This window comes from Dendropsophus ebraccatus, chromosome 7 (genome assembly GCF_027789765.1).
Source record: "Dendropsophus ebraccatus isolate aDenEbr1 chromosome 7, aDenEbr1.pat, whole genome shotgun sequence".
NCBI lineage: Eukaryota > Metazoa > Chordata > Amphibia > Anura > Hylidae > Dendropsophus > Dendropsophus ebraccatus.
This window is the reverse complement of record NC_091460.1, coordinates 134,734,586-134,759,769: the sequence shown is the minus strand read 5'-3', so window position 1 is coordinate 134,759,769 and position 25,184 is coordinate 134,734,586. Positions and strand designations below refer to the sequence as shown.

Below are 25,184 nucleotides of genomic sequence, written 5' to 3'. Positions count from 1 at the left end.
CAGATCTTCAGAGCGGCTCTCACAGCAAGGGGACAGCGATTAAACAACACTCAAAGGACGTTGCGGTGCGAGCCTCCCTGAGTGTCTGGGAAGGATGCTCTGTGATCAACGTCCCCTTGCTGTGAGAGCCGCTCTGAAGACCTGCGCCATTGCCCGGGATGGGGGGTTAGAATGCTGTAAGAGGCGCTCTGTCCCATGGGGAGAGGGGAAGGTTATGGGGGTGGGGTGAGTATGGTGGGGAGAACTGGTATTGGAGGTCCTATTGGGGATACTAACTGCAGAGGGTTACCTGGCTACCTGTGATACTACCTACAGTATAGGACCTGCCTATAGGGCTAACTACCTACAGGAGAGACTTGACTAATGGAGGAAATTATCGATGGGGGAGGAACTTGACTACTGGGGGAAATTATGAGAGAGGCCTACTTCATTGGGGAAGTATCAACAGGCAGCATCTACCTATAGGGAAGACTAGCTACTGGAGGGACCTACCTAATAGGGGGAATTACCTACTGGATGCCCCTATCTATATATTAGAGACTTTTTAAAGATTTGCCCTGCAGGCCAAATCATCTAGAAACTGCTCTAGTTCTTACCCACAATATCTACCTGTACCCAGCAGTATTGTTCATACTCAGTGATTTCTCCAGAGAAGGTGAACTCCCTCATATGCAACCTTCCCTTGGAGCCCAAAGCCGTATTATTTAGCCTCCGCTGCAGTATAAAGGAGTTCTAGTCTGCTAGATCAACAGACAGGTTTAATGTGAGTGAACAGCCAATAAGCGAGTGTTTTCCCATTCATCCATTGATCGATGGCCCTATTACTTGGGTAGGTCATATAAGGCCTATAATTGCTTAATAGGGTCTTTACTGTAGTCTCACATTCTTTTAATACCCCCCCCCCTTCCATTTTATACATGGTGTGTTGCAGGTGTCATAGCTAGGTCAAGATATGTAATTACAGAAGGGAACATCTTAATGTCATATTACTGCGTGGGTGCAGGTTTAATGGTTGAACACCATGGTTTAATTACTATATTACATAAAACTGTGGAAATAGAACAGGGTTCCTAGAAATAGATCAATTGGTTTGGGTGTCTTACAGTAAACTTCATCGAGTGATCTGACATTTTTGTGCACTGATGCGATTGTTCCTGTGTGAAGGCGGTAGGGTTTCCTTTAGGGTTTCCCCATAATCTGGAGGCGTACGAGTCTTTGTTTATACAGATCAGGAGGGAATCCTTCATTTCAGCTTACTTTCTATTTAACACTGAAAAGGTGTGGGTGGGTGAGAGATAGCAATGCGATAACCACAGACATTTTCTTTTATTTATTTATTTATTTTTTAATGGGTTTTCTTAGTGCATGGGAGGCTCATAACATTTCATAAAAATTTTTTGCCACTCACATCTTTTGAACCTCGGGACTCCGCAGTTGATTGAAACCTTGGTAGTGATTCCTTTGATCCAAATGGAAGATAAAACTGTAAGTTTTGATTTAATAGTTTATGAGTTATATAAAAGAAAATAACTCATCTGTGTAGGGTAAATAAGTTGTTAACTTTACGTCTAATCCCTGTTTGCCAATTTAATATACTTAATATTCTCTGCTTTATATTGAATGGACAGCTGTCTGTGTGTCTCTAACCTTTTTCCCCATCAGCGATTTTCGTCACATCACATTTTCCATATGCAGAGTCACCTAATGGCTTGCTTTTTGTGGGACCAATACTGACATGTTTGTCTCTTGGAGTCTCTTGGAGAACTCTGCGGCTGCAAAGATCATCCGGCCGGTAAAAGATGATCTTTTCATAAACCAGCCTTTCCGTGACTGGGCCGGGTCACGGAGCGGACGGTCCAATACGTAGTCTGTACATAGCCTTAAAGGCTGTGTTTGTACAGCCAGTCTGGGGCAGATTCTACAGGTGGATTGAGGGTATGAGCACACTACAGAATCCCAACAGACCACCCGTCACGGATTCCGCAAGCTGCAGAATCCGTGACGGGTGTTCTGTCAGGATTCCGTAGTGTGCTCATACCCTTAGGCTGGAAACACACATGGTAATTTTTAGGAAAACTCGAACTGGGATGGGATGGAAAATTTAAAGGAATGATTTATACTTTACTCTTTACTATTGGATCCTCTTCTGGTTTTTGGCACAAAAACTGCTGTGACAGTTTTCCAAAAACTGGTGGCCTCCTAAAGGCACCCAGTGATTGCGCAGCGGGGATGTTTATTGGACTGCTGACAGGTGCAGCATTGTATAAAGGTGTGTTGATGGCCTTTAAGAGGTTAATCCCTCTTCTTCACATAATACCGCTATATTTCTGCAATTACTGTGACTGTGATAACCAGAACTCACATCTGTCAGTTTGGGTCATCAGAAACATGGTTGGGCCAGGCATTGAGGCAGTAGTATGGATGCTAAAATGTGTCTGTATTTAGCCCATGTGAGTCTAGCTTTAAGATTATAAGTGACATATGCTTACTGCTCAGAACACAGAAGGGATTGCAATTTAGCAAAATTCGCAAAAAAACAAACAAAAAAGGTTTGCGCTCCCCCAGTGTCCTCTGTGTCTTCAGGCAATCACTGACTGAGGTACAGTGCTGCATGCAGTGATTGGCTGAGCAGGCTGTCACTCTGGAGACACAAGAGTGACAGCCTGCTCAGCCAATCACTGGCTTTGACGCTGTCCCACAGTAAGTGATTGCCTGAGTGGGCTGGAGGTGGCTGAAGACATGGAAGAGGAAAACATGGGAGTGTGGACAGGTAAGTATAGATTTGTAAAGGTTCGCAAAGTTCGCAAATTTTGCTGTAAAAATTCTTGAACATCACAAACAAAACTTTAAAAAGATTTGTTCCTCTTTAATAATAATCAACCTGTAAAAGATCCTCTAGTTTAAAGGAGAAGTACGGCCATTTCTAAAAGCCGGCAGCCACCAGAGGGTGGGGGAAAATTGATTTCAAGTAACAACTTACCTCTCCCCATGCCTGCGATGAGCGGTGGGAGCAGACGCAGGACCCCCGCCAGCCTCTTGGATCTCCAGGGTGTCCATATCATGATTGTCATGGCTGATGGACTGGCCTCTCAGCCAGTCAGATGCTGCTTCAGTCACTAAAAGACTTGGCGGCCAGTCTATCAGCCGGAACAGGCATTTTCTTCCCTGAGTCGTGATGTCATCACAACTCGTGGAAAATTACTTCTGCTGGGGGTCCTGTCACTCATTGCAGGCACGGGGAGAGGTAAGTTCCTACTTGTAATCAATTTCCCCCCTCCCCCTGCAGGCTGCCGACTTTTAGAAATCGACGGGCTTCTCGTTTTGTTTTTTTTTTTAAAAGTTCCCTATTTTTATAGACTGTCCAAGTGCGTGTTTTTAGCGACTGTTGAGAACCTGATAGATGTCTGGGATAAACATGTATCTACTGTATATTAAAATAAAAAAATTAATGAAATAGCATAACTGCAGACCAGACAGACCAGATTGTGTTGTTGATGGCTGCACAAAAAGACGGACAATGTGTGAACATAGCCTAACATACAGAGTAAAAACTGAGGAAAAACTGCTTGATTGCCTGCAGCAACCAATCATGGTTCATTTTTCATTTTAAGAGAGCTGGTTAAGAAATAAAAGCCGAGTTGTGATTGGTTACTGTGGGCAAATTAGTTTCCAAACTGTTCCCCTAATTATTGCTGATTAAATTGTTTTATTAGAACACATTTTTTGGTTTTGTGTTTTATATGACAAATCAAATGGTTCAGCGTTTAGGTAATGTTCACACACCATAAAATACAGGTAAAATGATAATATATTATATAATAATGTAAAATAAATAATAGTATAATAATGTGCTCCATTGAAGTCAATATGAAATTTGCCGGCAGTACACAGACTGTATAGAATAACATCCGTAATTACAACCGTCCAAGTAATGCACATGTTCGTTATGTTCACACAATATTTTATTTTCACTCATAATTATAAAAAGTCATATTTAGTTTTTATTATACTATGTGTGAGACTAGCTTTGGACTATGTTCCATCATCTTTTTTTTCCGTGAAGAACATCAGTCTTTTGACAAAGATGGACATTTTAATGACCATTTAAAAACAGCCGTCTTTTGATAACATAAAAAAGACGCAGTGGGAGGAAAGCCTTAAAATGAACCATAAAAAAAGAAAAAATAATAATACATGCATTTTCCAATGCTGAATATTTATATTATATTATTATAAAAAATTGTATAATTAGGATACCAATCACTAAACTATAATTAATGCTGAATATTTTATATTTTTATTATAAAAATAAGAGAACACTGCATTTCTATGGGACATAAAACCGGTATTAGGCTATGTTCACACATAGTATTGTGATCAGTATTTACGTCAGTATTTGATTATGTTCCTACATATATTTATGCCTGTTTTTTTTCTTTTTTTTTGTCACATAAAAAAGAACAGTCACAAAACGGCCACTGCCCCCCCTCCTCCCCCCAAAAAAAACAACCCCGTTGGGAGAATATAGCCTTTTGGTTAGTTTTTCAGCAAACATGAGGAGTGAGACTGGGAAAAAAAATTAATAAAAAGATTTGCACAGTTTCTATGTTCTATGTTCAAACCACTACTGGTTTTGGTTAAAAAATTGTAACCAAAATACTGAGGGAAATACTGTGTGAACATAGCCTTAAACTGTTGCATCATAATCTCCTATTGTAATTAATGAATGCATACAATTATGTGAGCTGTGGTTTTTCAGTCACAACTAAAGTAAACTAACAACTTAAGCTTTACATTTATCACGCACCTTTACAACTCTGTTTCCTCACTAGCCCCCACGTGGACAAGAGGCAGACAAATGTGAAATTTCAGAATTAAAATTATACTGGAATAAATGTTTGGACTCTGAGAGGTATGGAAAATTATATTGCATTCACATAGCTGGGATATATATATATATATATATATATATATATATAAAGCACTTTATAATCAACTATTAATTGTTCACAAAGGTTCTTACAGTTATTCTTTTTGCATTTCTAAATTGATGCTAAACAGCCCCCTTCCCCGCCCCATCCTAAATAGCGGTTACTATGCTGCTTCGGTACATAGTAGCTGTCTACGGGCAGTAGCATAGCCACACTGGGAACAGGCAATTGTGTTATTCCCTGCCACTACTGTGCGTTTTGGCCCCCTCAAGGTTTTGACTAAAATAATGACCAAAATCAGGACCATATACCATATTTGAATGTATCTTAAGGCTATGTTCACACACAGTATTTTTGGTCAGTATTTTTTAACCAAAACCAGGAGTGGATTGGAAACACAGAAAGGCTACATTGAAATTGAGTGGATGACCATCATTTAATGGCAAATAATTAATTTAAAACATCGGCTGTTGTTTTGAAATATGGGCCGTTATTTCCTATTAAATGGCGTTCATCCACTCAATTTCAACAGTGTGTGAACATAGCCTAAGGCAGCTGAACATTTGTGGCGCCGCTGTTGCCGATCACAATATTTTCATGCACAAGACATGACAGGAAAGACGATGTGCCATAGAAAGCGTGCAAGCAAGCACGTCAATCTTAAAACAGTCACTGTTGCACCAGGTGTGCTGCAACATGTTTAAATAACCTAATTTAGAACACCTATACTCTGTGACAATAGACGGGGTTGTCATGGTAACTCTAAGCACTTTCTGACAACGCGTCTTCATTTTACGAACCGTTTTCCTCTAATTGCTCCCACTCCACTAAAGTTTGCATGAGATTATTTTTAGATAACATTTGTGTTAGTTTGTACTATATTATTCCTATTAGAGTTTTTATATCCAATATTTAACCTCTTTGTGCTACATAAGATGTAAATCATTAAAATTGCAAAGTGTGAAGAAGTAAAATAGTTAGTTTTACAAATGTTTCTTCAAATACACAGCATACACAGCTTCCAGTTTTTCCTTTAAAAAAGTGTGTATGTGCATGTTTTTGTTGTGTTTTTGTGACTTCACTTATCATGTTGCCATGGGAAATTCTTGAATGCATGCACTAAAACACATAATTTTAGAAAAACCTCACCTCTTACCTCCTCTGGATGTGCAGTAAGCAGCAGTGCATAAGATGTTACATACCGCTCTTGGGTCCTGGCTGTCTTCATGAATACTGCAGCCTCTAGTATCGGTCACGTGACAACAGAGTACAGATGAAAAAATAGCAGAACAGATGAAAGAGGAGCAGAACACCCATCATTTTGACAGGTGTTCTGCTCCTTTTAGAGGTTAAAGGTGAAGCCCCACAAAAATGAAAAATAACAGGCAGGCAGGGGGGTGGGGAACATGATAAGGGACGTATACTTACCCATCCCTGTGCCCCTGCAGCTCATGTCATGATCTCTGACAGCTGCCAGTCTCCTGAAGCTCATGCTGCTGCAGTGAATCGGGCGGGACACTGCTGCAGTCACTGACCGGCTGAGCGGGCAATTAATCAGCAGGGCTGTAGCGTTGCAGCAGCAGGAGTTCGGGCCATGACATACAAGAAAGCCAACTGAAAGAGACATTGACAGCTGTCTAAGAGAGGCCCTATGGTGACGGGTAAGTATACTTTATTATGTTCCCACATTGGGAATAGATCGGGAATTGGGCAGCTGTTCATAAAAAGGACTGTGCCACCAGCATCCCTGCGCCACCACAGATCCATTCATATAAGAAGCCCAAAGTGTGTAAATGATGGTACATTCGCTTTAAATTTCATGCTATAAGAGTGCACTGCAGTATGGGAGATTGGGGCAACAATTAATCCCTCTATGTTTTAAGCTGTTATCACTTTGTAAACAGGTGTGACAGCATAGAACTCAACACCATTATCAGACAACAGGTTCAACAGAATGATGCTCAACAGGACACAGAGAAACTGTTTCCTCCTACTAGACAGAAACTACTAAACCAAGCCACATTAAGCCATGAAAAGGTGAGCACAGATTACCCAGACATAGGTTTTCCCATCTTTAAATTGTGTGCCAGTCGCTTAAAGGGGTTGGCCACTTTATAGTAATCATTCTGTGTACAGTATTAGTAAGTGTACTCATTGCATATACTGAGCTAAAATCAGACTCCCCTCCTCCAGGCTGGGCTGTCCTGCTCTGTTTTGTTTCTGTCCCTAAGATGGCTGACATAGAGGAGCATGTGACCATGCCCCACCCCCAGTGTTCTCCATAGACATATACAGGCTCAGTGGTGGACACTGAGGGGCGGGGCCTGGTCACATGCTCCTCTATGTGAGCCATCTTATGGACAGAAACACCACAGAGCAGGACAGCCCAGCCCAGAGGAGGTGAGTCTGATTTTAGCTCTATAAGGTACACAGGAAGCTGCTGTCAGTATATACAGTGAGTACACAGGAAGCTGCTGTCAGTATATACAGTGAGTACACAGGGAGCTGCTGTCAGTATATACAGTGAGTACACAGGAAGCTGCCGTCAGTATATACAGTGAGTACACAGGGAGCTGCTGTCAGTATATACAGTGAGTACACAGAAAGCTGCTGTCAGTATATACAGTGAGTACACAGGAAGCTGCTGTCAGTATATACAGTGAGTACACAGGGTGCTGCTGTCAGTATATACAGTGAGTACACAGGAAGCTGCTATCAGTATATACAGTGAGTACACAGGGAGATGCTATCAGTATATACAGTGAGTACACAGGGTGCTGCTGTCAGTATATACAGTGAGTACACAGGGAGCTGCTGTCAGTATATACAGTGAGTACACAGGGTGCTGCTGTCAGTATATACAGTGAGTACACAGGGAGCTGCTGTCAGTATATACAGTGAGTACACAGAAAGCTGCTGTCAGTATATACAGTGAGTACACAGGAAGCTGCTGTCAGTATATACAGTGAGTACACAGGGTGCTGCTGTCAGTATATACAGTGAGTACACAGGAAGCTGCTATCAGAATATACAGTGAGTACACAGGGAGATGCTATCAGTATATACAGTGAGTACACAGGGAGCTGCTGTCAGTATATACAGGGAGTACACAGGAAGCTGCTGTCAGTATATACAGTGAGTACACAGGGTGCTGCTGTCAGTATATACAGTGAGTACACAGGAAGCTGCTGTCAGTATATACAGTGAGTACACAGGGTGCTGCTGTCAGTATATACAGTGAGTACACAGGAAGCTGCTGTCAGTATATACAGTGAGTACACAGGGTGCTGCTGTCAGTATATACAGTGAGTACACAGGAAGCTGCTGTCAGTATATACAGTGAGTACACAGGGTGCTGCTGTCAGTATATACAGTGAGTACACAGGGTGCTGCTGTCAGTATATACAGTGAGTACACTTACTAATACTGTACACCAAACTACTTTACTTCAAAATGACCAACCCCTTTAAATACAGAACAATTTCTCATCCGCTAATGTCTACTGAATACAGCTGATAATCGCTTGGTTGGGCCAATAGGGCCATAAGGCTTAAATGTGAATTCTGTCTCTTGTTAGCAGCCCGCAATAGTGGCAAAACCCCCCAGCAGAATATCCAAAGAAGAATATGAGACTAGAATACAAATCCTGGAAAATGAGAAGGCAGAGGTAACCATTCTTTTCAAAATTTTAGTGTAAAATAATAATAATGCACTACTATAGCCATACAGAAAAAATAAAGAAATCTAAGAGTTACCAAGTATGGGGCTGCAAGATGAAGGAAGATTCTAAGAGGGAGATTTATCAACCATGGTGTAAAGTAAAACTGGCTCAGTTGCCCCTAGCAACCAATCAGATTCCACCTTTCATTTTCCAAAGAGTCTGTGAGGAATGAAAGGTGGAATCTGATTGGTTGCTAGGGGCAACTGAGCCAGTTTCACTTTACACCATGTTTGATAAGTCTCCCTCTAAGTCTTTTTTCAGGTCTCCAGCCTGTGAACCTAAGACAAGATCCTTAGGCAGTTGCCTGTTAGTTCGGGGATCACACCCCAGTGGATAACAGGCTGGAGGCCTGAAGTGCCAGCAGTGAGGAAGAGGCCAAGCAGGGATGTGAAGGGGGCAGTTCCCTGCATTAGGGATAAGTAAGGGTACATGCACACAATGGAATCGCAAGGGAAAACCCGTTGCGGATTCCGCAGCTCAGGTGCGAGCTGCTGAATCTGCAACGGGTTTTCTGTTGCGATTCTGTAGTGTGTATTACCATGTTAATGTAAGTCTATGTGAAAATCAGAGGTGTTGGTAGAGAGGTTTAAATCAATAAAAACTGGAAGGTGATATCTTATCAAAATTTCCAAACATGTATTTATAAGTGCATATTTAAAGGGGTACTATGGTGAAAATCTTTTTCTTTCAAATCAACCGATTTCAGAAAATTATAAAGATTTTTAATTTGCTTGTATTTAAAAATCTCGAGTCTTCCCATACTTATCAGCTGCTGTATGTCCTGCAGGAAGTGGTGTATTCTTTCCAGGCTGACACAGTGCTCTCTGCTGCCACCTCTGTCCATGTCAGGAACTGTCCAGAGCAGCAGCAAATCCCCATAGAAAACCTCTCCTGCTCTGGACAGTTCCTGTCTCAAACAGAGGTGGCAGCAGAGAGCGCTGTGTCAGACTGAAAAGAAAAGACTTGAGATTTTTAAATAGAAGTAAATTACAAATCTATATAACTTTCCGAAACCCATTGATTTGAAAGAAAAGGATTTTCGCTGGAGTACCACTTTAAAGTGTACCTGTCATAAAGTATGCTGACCCAACCGGCGTGAAATACATTAAGCTGCTGGAATTTTGGGTATCCATGGATACGACTACCCCAAGACTGTACTGTGCGCGAGCCCTATTCTGGACTACTGCACCGTACCAACCCGGCGTGGTCGCATCCACAGTTACTTGTATTTTAGGAGGCTGAATGGATTTCAGGCTGATCGGGTCATGAAAGATATCCTTTAATGTAACTTTAGATTGAATTAATACTTCATTTTATATTTCAGTTGTTGAAAGTAAACAAGCAATGGGATCAATATTTCAGATACATGAAACTAAGTTATGAGAACAAGGTATTTTCAGTTTTGTATTCTCATACTAATTAGTTAACTTTGTGTTTTAGGGTTTGTACTTGAGAGTGCCTTCACACCTACCGGATCCGCAGCGGATTTCGCAAATTCCGCTGCAGATCCAGTGCCAACTGTTACAAAAACCTTTGCATTATCTATGATTTGCACCAAATTTATTATTTGTGCATTTTAAAATTGCACAAACAGGTGCAGGCCTACATCTGGTCAGAAAAATCGGGAATTTTTCACACTTTTTTATTCTGCGATTATTTTATTCACAAATTTAAAAATATTGGTTAAGTTAATCCTATTCAGCTGGATAAAAGACAGACAAATACTCTATTAGGGTAGCTTCACACACACTGTATCGCAGCGGATTTTCTACTGCGGATCTGCAGCTGATTTGATCTAAATAACTGAACACAGCATTAAATCTGCTGCGGATCTGCTGCTGTGTGTGAAGGCACCCTAAAAAAATTGCACGTTGTAGTAAAGCTGTTTATTTGTTGTTGTTTTTTTTTTTTTTGCAGTCAAAAGAAACATGTAATCTGGAGCTGCACAAACTAAAAGATGAAAATTATATATTGAAAAACCTAAATCATGCTCTTAGAAAACGAAATGACAGCTATGAAAGTGAAATAAAACGTCTTAACAAGGTAATTGACTATATCCTGATGAGTTGTAAGGATAAAAAAAAAAAAAAAAGATATTTTAAGAAGCATCTCTGCAGGATATCTGCAAACCAACACTGACAACTACGCTAAATATTTAATGCATCTTCCAAGTAATTCCTTTTGTGAAGCTAAAACAAATTATTTAAAAAAAAAAGGAAGAAGGAAAAAAAATATACTGAACTAAGGGCAAGCATTCATATGAAAAATTCATATAAAAAAAATATAAATTTAGTTTGCATACTATGCAGAATTTATTTTTCTTTTCCCCCTCACCTTTACCCCTCCTTGCGAAAAGTTTTTTTTACTGACATTGACATTTAATAGTATTATTGGTGTAAAGCAAATTCAAACATAAATAACATAAATTTGACTTGGCTTAGAAACCCCCCTCCGGGCATGTTATAATTTGACAACTGATTGACGACAACTGCATTTTCCTACTCATTATAAATTATATAAAATAATTTATTAAAAATAAAAATCCCAACCCCTGGACTCACTCCAATTTTTGGGTGGGCTCACTTGCTTCCTCACTCACTATTAATGGTTCTCTGTGTGCTCAATGCCATGCAGTGTCTGGCCTAATTTTTAGGAGGCTCACTTGCTTCTACACTCACTTTTAGGGTCTGTTCACATGTACAGACTCGCTGCGTATTTATAGCTGTGAGTTTCTCTCACATAAATCCACAGTGATACTGATTGCTATCAAGTCAATGTATGTGTATTCTCGCTGCATGTTTGGTGCGATTTTTACATGCGGGTTTTGATTTTCACAGGCAAATTCAACACCACAAAAAACGCAGCTACTTTCATGCGAGTTTGATGCAAGTTCTGTGTGAGTTTTACGCAGCGAGTCTGTACGTGTGAACAGACCCTCAATGGTTCTCTGTGTGCTCAATGCCATGCTGTGTCTGGTATAATTTTTGGAAGACTCACTGGCTACTTCTTATACCTTGGTAACTCTGTCCTCACCGCCATGCTGTGTCAGGCTAAATTTTGGGGTGGTTCATCATATGCTACCTCTGTTTTAATGGTTCCCTGTGTTCTTGCTGCCATGCTGTGTCAGGCTGAGTTTTTGGGTGGTCCATATGCCTACCTCTATTTTAACCAGGCTGTTGCACAGAATTAGGCATAATGGTGCCAATAGGCAGCCTCAGAGGAATGCATACATGCTGCCCCTGCTGTTTCCTGTCCATTTCCGTTGTGTTTCCATCATTTTCTGAGGTTGACAGGTTTTCACATGACCTTCCCTCTACCAAACTTGAGTCTCCTGCAAAAAGGCTCGAGTCTCCCATTGACTTCAATGGGGTTCGTTACTCGAAACGAGCACTCGAGTATCGGGAAATACTTGTCTTGAGAAACGAGCACCCGAGCCTATTTAGTACTCGCTCATCACTAATAATAAAGTATAACATAGGAAGAAATAATAGATAATATACACAAAGTCAAACTGGGTGGTTTTTAACAGGTTTAGGCCATGTTCACACAACGTATGTTTTGTGTAACTCACGGCCATTGTGGCAATTTGCCACGACCGTGATTTACACAAAACGTACTTTGTATTGTAAATAAATGGAATCCTGGCCAGAATGCATACACATAGTATACGCACTCGCCGTGATGACATGTTCACATTGGCTGATCATTTCCTTCTATTACACAAGCCGATTATCAACCGTAAAGGCTGATATCGACAGAATACGGCCAACAATCGTTTCGTGTAATAGGGCCTTTAGTATCTTTGGGTGTATGCCCCAACTCCCTATTGTGAATACTTATCTATCTACTCATCTACTTTTTGAGGCCACGTTCACACAGTGTTTTTTTGCAGTAAACAACAGCCGTTGTTGCGGGTTGCAACAACAGTTATTGTTTATTGACAGCGATCGATTACATTAAAGTGCATGAAACAAAGTCCGTAGTGCATACACCCTGTATACACTATGGCCATTGTTCTCTGCGGCCGCACAAAATAATTGACAGGTCTATTTTGTACGGCCACTGTCCACTTTTAACAACTTTTAAACCTGCAGCCCTGTGTCAAACTGGTGCGGCCTAGAGTGTGTGTGTCCTAGGCCTGCACAACCTCTCCGTCCCTCCTCCCCATGCTCCTCATTATTAGGAATGCCCTGGCCAGGATTTTTCCTATTCCTCACTTGTATGAACACTGCACATGTGCTGGATCGTTAAGGCCCATGTGCAGTGTTCACACAAGTGATTAAAAGGAGAAATACTGCCTGGGGCATTCCTAATGATGAGGAGGGCGGGAAGGAGGGACTGAGAGGTGGTGCAAGCCTAGGACACACACACTCTAGGCCACGCCAATTTGACACAGGGCTGCAAGTTTAAAAGTTGTTTTTTAGGACAATAACTGCATCACCTGCCGAACGGACCCCAGGACAGGTCTTGGATTAAAAGCAGCTATCTCAAGGTACAAGTGGTTTTGGGGGGGGGGGGGGTCAGATTGTGGGTACAGAGTCACTTTAAAGTGACACTGTCACACCCTTTTTGCATTCTGAAATCTCTACACAGGTGTAACCGTTTGTCCCGCCCCCTTGACGCCCATTGGTTGGCCGACGTAAAGGGGGTGGAGTCTAGACCTTTCGGCCAGCCTGTTCCAATGGCCAGCGAGGGGGCGGGGCTAACTGTGGCATTGTGGGCCGGGCTAAGTGGTGCTAATGCCGTGAGGCCCCACCCACTTAACACAATCTGCAGTTGATAAAAGATGACTTTTTACTTGAGCACCACGACGTATGATATAAAATAAGGTATGAAAAATGCTAAATTTACCTTTTACACCTGTGTAGCGATGTCAGAATGCAAAAAGGAGGTGACAGTGTCACTTTAAGTGTTTTAAGGGAGTGAACAAATAAATTTCACTTGAGTTATGGTCTGTGATGTTTTTGTAATCCCTACCCTTGGATTGTATAGAATAAGTTTGTTACAGAGAACGCTATTACCTGCATACTAGCTTTCTTAAATTGAAACTAGAAACTAAATTGTAGTAGGAGGTAGCGGCTAAAACGATCTGGTAAACCACAAAGACTTCCTCAGGAAACTTAGCATACATGATTGAGACTGCAATCTCTACCCAGTCCTTAGATGACATATAATCCTGAGACGTGCAAAGCTTAACTACTTTCCTCCTGTCACTCACAGATACAAAGAATTTTAATAGTTTTTGCAAACCAGACACAATACCAGAAATAATAAAAAAACATTACCACTGGTCTGAAAAAGATGTCCAGATTAACATAACATTCTTTTTAGTATTCAAAGTAAAGGATTATTCAGCTCACCACACCTGGAGAACGGCAACAAAACGATAGGATAACAAACGATAGGATAAAAGCCGGCAATCCTGGGATATGTCAAAAATTCAGTCTTTATTAAATCTTTACATGCAAAAATAACAAAATCAGCCACAGAATCTGATGCGTTTCGGTAAAGTTGAGAGGCTGAAACGCCTCAGACTCTGTCGCTGAGTTTGTTATTGTTGCATGTAAAGATTTAATAAAAACCAAATTTTGGACGTATCCCTGGATTGCCGGCTTTTATCCTATTATTTTTGGTATTGTTCTAAAAGGGTAAATTAAAAAAAAAAATACAACACTAAAAATGCCCTATTGGGTTTGAGCATATCCCTGCCTAATCGGAGCACCCATCCTAACAAGGGAACTCAAAGACTACCCCCACAGGTACCTAGCCTGTCCTTACAGACTAAATATCTTGGCAAAATACAGCAAATAAAATGTAGCTCAACCTTATAACCACCCTAAAAGTTAGACTAGCACTTAGCCAGCATGTTCATTTATATCCCTAATAATTAAAGAAGTCCACCATTTTTTTTATTTTAAAATCCAGCAGATGTAGAGGGGAACATCATAAGGAACAACTACTTACCTCTCCCGTGCCCATCCGGGACCCCCAACCAAAGGTATTTTCCCCTGAGATGTGATGACGTCACAATTCGCGGGAAAATGCCATGGACTGGCCACTTAGCCAGTCAGTGACTGGAGAGGTGTCCTGCCCCAGTCACTGACTGGCTGAGTGGGCTGTCAATCAGCCGGGTCATAACACTGGCAGCACAGGAGATCCCGGAGGCCGGGATCCGTCAATCTGCCGCTGGACAGGCACAAAAATGGTGGTAGTGGTGGTTATTATGTAACAGCCCCTTGTCTCGTACGGCCCTGTCTTCTCCAAAAAAAATTGCTTATGACATACAACTTAGCAACACCTTAGTCAGAGAATGGGATATCCAGTTCCAATAAAAAAAAAAAAATAAAAAAAAAAAATGGTAAAATGAGCCAAAATGGTTCTAGGTTATGGGTAGAAATTCACCTGTCCGGTATACACAAAGACAAAAAATCTATAAAGGTTTGCTCATCTCTACTAAGGCTGGGTTCACACTACTTTTTTTTTTCATCGGTTTTTACAAAAAACTGATGGAAAAACTGAAGAGTTTGTGTGCTTAAAGGGGTTTTCCAGGAAAAATTTATTTTTGGTATTAGGAAAGGGTTAACCAAGGTTAACCCTTTTCTAATATACTTCCCTAACATTACTTGTCAGCTCTAGGAGATCCCCCTGCTGGTCACGTGAGTTGCCTGCTCCTGAGCTTCTGACTTCCTGTCACATCCCAGACCAGAAACACAGTGTTTCCGGTTCGGTGACGTCACTCCTGTGTCTGCAATGTGTCCTCTGATAGAGCTAGACGCTGCTGAGTCCTGTGTGTGGAGAGGGGGAGGGACTCAGGTGTTGATGCTTTCTGATTGGCTCTCGGCAGCAGCACAGACATCCACAGTGTCTCTCCGTCTCCAGAGGGAATCACACTCTGCTGCAGCAGGCTGTATCCCTTCCAGAGCAGGAGCAGTGAGAGTCACCCTGAGAGGGAGATGCTGTGTGTCTGTGCTGCTGCCGATCTGATAGCAGCTCATCAGAGCTCATCTCCACCCCGTCCTAAGCCACCCCTCCCCCTCCACACACACACACAGGACTCATGTGATGTCAGTGTAAACCTTCCTATAGATAGAGCTGCTGCTGGTGTCCTCCTATGTCTGTGGAGGGAGGAGGTCGGGACAGGGGTGGAGAGGGTCTCTGTGTGGCAGAACACTGTTATGGTCTATGTTCCTCCAGCTTCTCCAGCCTCTGCCTGTGGAGCCTCCTTTGCAGAGGAAATATAATCACCATAATGCTTAGCACATGCCATCATTGGAGTAAGAAAGGCGGGATTGTCCGCTGCAGAATGCCGCCAGCCTCCGTTTCATAATGACGCTCTATGGGAGGTGCGCCCTGCATTTCATGGCGCTGAAGAATGAACATGTTCATTTTTCAGCGCGGGGAGAGGAGCGGTGCGCGCCTTCCATAGAGCGTCATTATGAGACGGAGGCTGGCGGCATTCTGCAGCGGACAATCCCGCCTTTCTTACTCCAATGATGGCTTGTGCTAAGCATTATGGTGTTAACGGGCCCTAAGACGGGGGGGAAAAAATAAACTCAAACTCTGTCACCAGACCCGAACCATTCAGTGAGCACAGTAATCCTGACACTTACCATTGCACCATAGGCAGAAGCTGTGGAAGCAGGAGGAAAATAGTCCAAAAAAATAGATCTAATTCTATGCCTAGGCCAGGTTCACACTACTTAAAAACAACGCTCGCATTTCATAACAACTACGGCCATTGTTATGAAATACGGACATTGTTTTTACATAGTGTGAACCTGGCCTGAGGCTGCAGCACATGAGGTATTTGATTACCTTGTTATACACTGCAATTCCAACTCTGGCCACTGGGTGTGCTGCATATGTAAACAGACAGAGCAGCTTGTAAACAAACAATGCAAGATATAAAAAGAGCTTTTTCATCTCAAGAGAAGCTGATAGAGAAGAAAAATGTATATGGGGAGGTTTGTCTTGACTTAGGCAATAATGCTAGATGATTTTTGAAAAAACATAAAAATCCTGGAAAACCTCTTTAACCCCTTAACGACATCGGGCGTACCCATACGCCCCCGTTGCCTGGGCTTTAACGCAAACGGGCGTATGGGTACGCCCGATGTTTCCCCGATCGCTGCGTGTTCACACACAGCGGTCGGGGAAGATGGCCTGCTATAAATCATAGCAGGCCATCTTAGCTTCACGGCACGGGGGGTGGTTAACACCCCCCGTGCTTACGATCGCCGCTATAGGCTGATCAATTCAGATCAGCCAATAGTGGCGATCGGAACCTTTCCGGGTCATCGGTGACCCGATGACCCGGAAAAAAATGGCGGTCGGTGCTGTCCGAGGACGGCACCGACCGCCATTACTGTAAAAAGTAATGGTGATCGCCGTGCCACCGGCCCGATCGCCGTGAACGGCCGGCCGGCCGTTCACGGCGATCGGGCCGGTGGCACGGCGATCAGAGTCCCACAATATAGTAAATACCTGCCCTGGACCCCTCAGCTAGGTAGCGGAGGGGTCCAGAGCGGGTATTTGTACATTACTCACCTGTCCCGGGCTCCTGATCGGCGTCTTCCGGGTTCGCGGCGTCCTCCGTCATTCCGTTCGGTCTTCGGGTCTTTCCGGCGGTCCTCGTCGTCTTCTTTCGGCTATTTTCGGCTCCAGCCTCGTCATTTTCCGGATTTTGCGCTCTGCTGCCCCCTAGCGGCTGATATGTGTAATACACTTATCAGCAGCTACAGGGATATTCAGAATGTAGAAAAAGGTTGTTTTTTTTTCCAATTTTTTTTTTTTTCTATTTTCCGCACCCTATCGCCGCTGAGTGTTGATCAGCATCGCACGAAAGTGCGCTGCTAATCAGCAACTCCTCCTTTTTGGCGTAGGGTGTTTTTTTTCTATATCCTACTGCCACGGTCTGCTTATAAGTGCCGCACATAAGTGCGACATTTATCAGCAACTCCTTTGTTGGCGTAGGTTTTTTTTTTTATACTTACTGTAAAAAAACACGTAAAAAACACTACATTACACCACACTACATTGAATAAAGTTTGACACTACACCACTACATACCCCATATACCAATCCCCGTATAAAAATGGCCCCCAGGGTGTTTTCGGCGTCAGAGGGATACGTTATTATTGCCTCCGACACCGAAACAGCCAGTGAGGATGAATGGGGGGGATCCTTCTTTCCTCCATTCATCCTCATCCTCCAATGACATGTCTGGGGGGTAGCGTAGCGTACACTGCCCCCCAGACACGTCTTTTCTGCCAGTACCGTCCCAATAAGAGATGACGGTATGATGTGAAATTCTACAAACTCTGTGAGCGTACCTCAGGGTACTCTTACAGATTTCGGGTACGTGCACACTGCGGAATGGCGAAGGATAACCCTTTGTGCATTCCGCAGCTGGCACCCACCGGAGGACTGATGCGGGCGCATTTCTCTACCCGTGTCATAGACTCCATTCTATGCACGGGCGGAATCCGTCGTCCATCCAAAGAATGAACACGTTGGACGGAGAGCGGAATCCGTCCGTGCATAGAATGGAGTCTATGACACGTGTGGAGACGTGCGCCTGCATCAGTCCACCGGTGGGTGCCAGCTGCGGAATGCACAAAGGGTTATCTGTCGCGATTCCGCAGTGTGCATGTACCCTTAGAGTGTATGTAGGAAGGGACACCCGAATCCAGCCCCCAGATGCCCCCTCCCCCCCCCCATCCTTGGAGTTAGTGGGAAGGTCGTCCGGGAACTGATCTTCCCACTGCTGGATAAAGGTCACCACCTGTACGGGGATAACTTTTATACCAGCACCCCCTCTTCCGGTCCCTCGCTGCCCTGTAGCTTGTGGCACGATCCGTAAATATCAGAAGTAGTAATAGCGCCCTAATATTTAGTAGCCATGGAGCGGACCCAGCGCTTCTGGATATGAGGGACCCCGTATCGCACCAGGACAACATTTTCCAGGTGACGTCCCCCACACTGGAGAACAGGAGACCCCAGAAGAAGTGCAGAGTGTGGGGTAACAGGGGGATCAGGAAGGACGCCATTTTCCCGTGTGACACCTGTCCTGATCCCCCCGGCCTCTGCATACTGGATCGCTCCAAGGCGCACCACACGTCATTGGGGTTCTACATTATCTAAATTCTGTCCCTTATTCCTATTTCAGGGGTCACGTTGGTCCGGGGATTATTCTGATCGCCATTATGGAGTCGGGAAGGAATTTTTCTCCTGTGATGAGGCTACTGTCGTCTGCCTCACGAGGGGTTTTTGCCTTCCTCTGGATCAACACAGGTTGAATTTGATGGACACCTGTCATTTCCAACCTTATAAACTAATAATTGGCCTAATACCCCCAAATAAATTAGAATTGTCCCTTTTCCCCAGCTAAGTAGGTATGGCCGCCATTCCCATTAGAGGATGCCATGATGCAATTACAAAGCCTCTGTGCGGCCAGGACAGTAGAAACCCCCCACAAGTGACCCCATTCTGGAAACTACACCCCATAAGGAATCTAAGAAGGGGGGCAGCTGGGATATGGCCCCCTGGTGACGGCCACATTTGGGACGTGAAAATGAAAAAAATTGTATTTTTTATTTTCTTGGCACATGTTCTACGTAAGTGCCCGTCACCAGTGGGGTCCATATGCTCACTGCACCCCTTGTTAGATTCCTTATGGGGTGTAGTTTCCAGAATGGGGTCACTTGTCGGGGGTTTCTACTGTCCTGGCAGCACAGGAGCTTTGTAATTGCGACATGGCCTCCATCCTCCATTCCAGCCTCTAAATGGCGCTCTGTCCCTTTGGTGACTTGCCCTGTGCCCATATGGCACATTATGCCCACATGTGGGGTATTTTCGTACTCAGGGGACACTACCCTACACGTTTTGTGTTCATTTTCTTTTTTAACCCCTTGTGGAAATGGAAAAAAAATCAAGGCTAGACCAACATTTAGTGTAATTTTTGTAAAATTTTTACTCTAAATTATTAATCTTGTCATGTTTTTTCATTTTCACAAGGGGTTAAAAGATAAAAAAAACCATTTAATGTGTAGAGCAATTTCCCCTGAGTACGGAAATACCCCACATGTGGACATAAAGCGCCATGCGGGTGCAGGGTAAGCCTCCGAAGGGAAGAAGCGCCATTTGGTTTTTGAAGGCTGGATTTGGATGGAATGGATTTCGAGGGGCCATGTTGCATTCAAAAGGCCCCTGTGTTGCCAAGACAGTTGAAACCCCCCACAAGTGACCCCATTATGGAAACTGCACCCCTCAAGGAATGTAACAAGGGGTGTAGTGAGCATATGGACCCCACTGGTGACGGACACAAATGTGGAACAATGTGGCGTGAAAATGAAATATTACATTTTTTACACTATAATGTTGGTTTAGCCTTGAATATATCATTTTCACAAGGGGTTAAAAGAGGAGAAAAAAAACAAAATGAGTAGCGCAATTTCCCCCGAGTCCGTAAATACCCCACATGTGGACATAAAGCGCCATGCGGGTGCAGGGTAAGCCTCCGAAGGGAAGGAGCACCATTTCGTTTTTGAAGGCTGGATTTGGATGGAATGGATTTTGTGGGGCCATGTTGCATTCAAAAGGCCTCTGTGTTGCCAAGACAGTTGAAACCCCCCACAAGTGACCCCATTATGGAAACTACACCCCTCAAGGAATGTAACAAGGGGTGTAGTGAGCATATGGACTCCACTGGTGACGGGCACAAATGTGGAACAATGTGGCGTGAAAATGAAATATTACATTTTTTACACTATAATGTTGGTTTAGCCTTGAATTTATCATTTTCACAAGGGGTTAAAAGAGAAAAAAACACGCAATATGTGTAGAGCAATTTCCCCCGAGTCCGTAAATACCCCACATGTGGACATAAAGCGCCATGTGGGCGCAGGGCAAGCCTCCGAAGGGAAGGAGCGCCATTTGGATTTTGGAGGTTGGATTTGGCTAGAATGGATGATGAACGCCATGTCGCATTTACAGAGCCCTCGTGCTGCCAAAACACTGGAAACCCCCCACAAGTGACCCCATTCTGGAAACTGCACCCCTCAAGGAATCTAACAAGGGGTGCAGTGAGGATATGGACCCCTTGATGACGGGCACATTTGTGCCATGAAAGTGAAAAAATGAAATTTTTCACTTTCACGTCACATTGTTCCACATTTGTGCCCGTCACCAGTGGGGTCCATATGCTCACTGCCCCCCTTGTTAGATTCCTTGAGGGGTGTAGTTTCCAGAATGGAATCACTTGTGGGGGGTTTCCAGTGTCTTGGCAGCACGAGGGCTCTGTAAATGCGACATGGCCCTTGAAATCCTTTTCAGTGAAATTCAGCTTCCAAAAGCCAATTGGCGCTCCTTCCCTTTGGAGGCTCGTCCTGCGCCCACATGGCACTCTATTGCCACATGTGGGGTATTTCCGTACTCGGGAGAAACTGCGCTACACATTTTTTGTCTTTTTTTGCCTCTTATCCCTTTAAGAAAATGAAAAATTGAAGGCTAGAACAACGTTTTAGTGTAAAAAATAAATTTTTCTTTTTTCACGCCATATTGTTCGGAAAATCTGTGAAGCACCTGTGGGGTCCAGATGCTCACCGCACCCCTTGTTACATTCCTTGAGTGGTGTAGTTTTCTAAATGGTGTCCCTTTAGGGGTGTTTTTTAGGTTTTGGCACCCCAGAGCCTCTGCCAACCTGAAGTGGTACAGTCAAAAATGACCAAATATAACGGAGGCGTTGAAATTCACTAGGCGCTCCCTTATATCTGAGGCTTGTGGTTGCGTCAAATAGCGCAATAGGGTCACATATGGGGTATTTCTATAAACTGCAGAAACGGGGCAATAATTATTGGGGTGCATTTCTCTGGTAATAGGTTTATAATTATGAAAAATATTGGATTACAATAAAATCTCTGCACAGAAAATTAAAATTTTCAAATTCCTTACACACTTAGCTTTTATTTCTGTGACTCCCCTAAAGGGTTAAAACACTTTCTGGATGTGCTTTTGCAGAGTTTGGGGGGTGCAGTTTCTGAAATGGGGTGCTTTGTGGGGCTTTCTAACATACAGGCCCCTCAAATACACTTTAAACCTGAACAGGTCCCTAAAAATATCTGATTTTGAAATTTTACTGAAAATTTGGAAATTTGCTGCTAATGTTTTAAGCTTCCTATTGTGTAAAAAAAATGAAAAATAGTTTAATAAATGCCGCCAACATAAAGTAGACATGTTGCTAATGCTATTTAATATATAATTTATGTGGTATAACCACTTTCTGTATACGCAAAAAAGTTTCAAAGTTGGAAAAATGCATTTTTTCACATTTTTTCACATTATTTGGGTTTTTTTCATAAAGATTTGTTATGAGTATCGACTCCAATTTACCAGAAATGTAAAGTACAATATGTCACGAGAAAACAATCTCAGAATCAGCCGGATAGGTAAAAGCATCCCGAAGGTATTAATGACTAAAGTGACACTGGTCATATTCATAAAATTTGTCTCTGTCATTAAGGCCATTTCAGGCTCTGTCCTTAAGGGGTTAACTTTTGATTAGTTTTTCCATTGACTTCAATTATAAATAAAAAGGATCTAATTGCATCCGTTTTTATATTGTACACAAAAACGTGGTCGACCATGTTTAGGTGTACATTAAGAAAACGGGTCCATTTGTATCCTTTTTTATAATGGAAGTCAATGGAAAAAAACGGATCAAAATGGATGCACACAAAAGCATCCATTTTTTCATCCGTTTTTTCCAAAAACAGATAAAAAAATTATTGAACCTTTCAAATATAGTACTTACTGTTAACCAATAACTTTGATTTGGGTCAATAGTACCGTGTTGAAGTGCTGGGACGGGGAGAAGGTGTCATAGTGGATTCTACAAAATTTAACTTTTTTTTTTTTTTACTATTGATGTAAAGGAAAATATTTAACACAAAACGTAAACTACATGACTATTTTCACACCTGCATTCAAAGTCGGTAGGATTCCATCATATTATTCCTGTAGAAACAATTAGCGTGTCAGCCGTGCCCCATGTCATTGGGGTCCATCATGGGTGCTAGCATCTGTCAAAGCGAATGGGAACTGATAAGCAGAATTGATTTGATGTGTTTTTTTTTTCTTAGGTCCTTTTACAGGTGACGACTAAAGGCAAAATTGATTCCATAAGTACAACAGTAAATCCATCTTTACAAGCTATGACTTCTGAAGACTTTAAAATTAAAAATGAAGTTCTTATGCATCAGGTAACAGTGAAGAGGAAATTCTCTCAATATAAGGGTTATTATGAGTTTTTAACCTTTTTGAAATTTTTTAATTATCCTGATTTTGCATTGTATGTACTATGCCTACATGTATATGTTAGTTTTCTGGTGTTCTTTTGTTATTTTCATAAAAAAAAACCCACACTCATTGTAGTTTCACTTCTGCCCTATCGCGAAACACCAAAATCATAGTACTCCATGATGTATTAGGGTATATATATATATATATATATATATATATATATATATATATATGTACTGTATGAGGCCATGTTCACACTCTGTAAGAGACCGGCCATTTCGTGACCCCGGCCGGATCACAGAGCAGCCGGTCTCTGCACAGATCATCCCGGATGGTCTTTATGGCCGTAGTGTTCTGATGCGGGTGCATCAGCGTGCGCCCGCATCAGAACTCCCCATAGCAAACAATAGAGCAAGCGGCCGGAGCTGCTCGCTTCATTGTGTGAACTTACAGAGCTTTCTGCGGGCACAATTCACTGAATTGCGGCCACAGAAAACTGACATGTCAGTTATTTGGGGGTCGGCATCCCATAGCAGATAGGGCAGTGTTCACAAGCGCATAAAGTACGGCCGTTGTTGCCGACGGCAACAACGGCCGTACTTTTATGTAGTGTGCTGTGGGAAGTTCTGATGCGGGCGCGCACGGATGCACCTGCATCAGAATTCTGTGGCGGCAAAGATCATCCGGCCGGTACTGCAGTGAATGATCTTTTCAGAGACCGTCCGTTCCGTGATCCGGACCCGTATACATAGAACGATAATTCGGCAAATCAAACGATTAACAATTTCAAAGTAACAATGTGTTTATTATAACAATCAGCATTTAGACGAAACAATACATCGTTATTGCGATCGTTTTAAGATCGCTTAAAGGACAACTCCGGCGGGACCCCCCAAAAAAAAAAAAAACACAGACACACACAGGCACCATACTCACCATCCCTCCGGTGACGATCGCCACTCCATTCGGCCGCCGTCCGCCTCACCGTCACCTGCGTCCGCCGTCCAGCGATGTCTCCTTCTTCCGGGTCCATGAGAGAGAAAAGGCTGCCAGCGCGCTTGCGCACCGGCAGCCTTTTCATTGGCTGGAGCGCATCACATGGCTTCCAGCAAGCTCAGCCAATCAGGGCTGAGCAAGCTGGAAGCCATGTGATGCGCTCCAGCCAATGAAAAGGCTGCTGGTGCGCATGTGCACCAGCAGCCTTTTCTCTCCCATTCACTCTCAATGAAGACGCCGAGGAGGAAGAAGACCCGGACCGCCCCCAGCTCTGACATCACCCGACACCAGAGAAGAGGACCGTGACGACCGTAATAGGTAATGTATATATTCTTTAACTTCCGGGGTGGGGGGTCGGGGAGTCGGAAAGTGGGGGAAGGGGGCCAGACCGGGTATTTAACCACATTACAAAGTTATATAACTTTGTAATGTGTGTTAAATAAGCCAAAAAATTTTTTCGCCGGAGTTGTCCTTTAAGCCCATCTCACACATAGGGTTAATCGGTGAAAGACTGTTAAGACGAATCGATCTGGGAATTTTCAGCAAACGACCAACGACGATTTGAGAACATGATAAAAGATCACAATGAATGATTTCTCGCTCATCGCTTGATCGTTCGCTGTGTTTACACAAGCCAATTATCGCTCAAATGCGATCGTTATCGTGAAAATTCGAACGATAATCGTTCCGTGTAAACGCACTATTAGTTGTTTATGTTACTCCAAATATGTCAGCCACATCAAAATACATTGCTTTACCTTGGACACTAGGTGAGGCACAGTTAACAGAACGCTACACATCTGGCATCTCATTATAGTCATATTGCCAACATATGTAAGGAGCACGCTGTTAGGCTGCCACCGGCTAACATTGCATTCAGTGCATTAGTAGTGCTAATTCTTTCCAACACTTGTGAATTAGCACCGGAGACCATTACAATGTGACACCTGTAACGTCATATGCCACATAGTGCTTGCTTTTCCGTTACACATGTACATGTATATGGGAGGCCTAAAAAAAATGATTGCTTATGGAAGCATATTGCTGATCAATACATTATTTTGTTTATTTTTTTTTTTGTACCAAAAACTGTTTTAGGGTGGGATCACACATAGCAGAATCAGCTGATTTCACTCTGTAAGTTTGCAGCGAAATCTGCTGCGATTCCCGGTACTGTCAGTTTAAATAGGTTTACATACTCGCAGCTGAATTTTTATCCCACTGCGAGTATCAAAACA

At 42.9% G+C, this 25,184-nt stretch overlaps 1 protein-coding gene across 1 annotated transcript in view; it reads left to right on the top strand.

Moving 5' to 3' along the window:
• The first annotated feature begins 3,175 nt into the window (after positions 1-3,175).
• Positions 3,176-25,184, top strand: part of TNIP3 (TNFAIP3 interacting protein 3) — a 32,853-nt gene continuing 10,844 nt past the window's right edge. The window contains exons 1-7 of the mRNA XM_069976214.1: positions 3,176-3,244; positions 4,833-4,912; positions 6,836-6,968; positions 8,509-8,598; positions 9,977-10,042; positions 10,570-10,695; positions 22,791-22,910. Coding sequence (XP_069832315.1) covers positions 3,176-3,244; positions 4,833-4,912; positions 6,836-6,968; positions 8,509-8,598; positions 9,977-10,042; positions 10,570-10,695; positions 22,791-22,910 — 684 coding nt within the window. The remainder of the gene's footprint in view (positions 3,245-4,832; positions 4,913-6,835; positions 6,969-8,508; positions 8,599-9,976; positions 10,043-10,569; positions 10,696-22,790; positions 22,911-25,184) is intronic.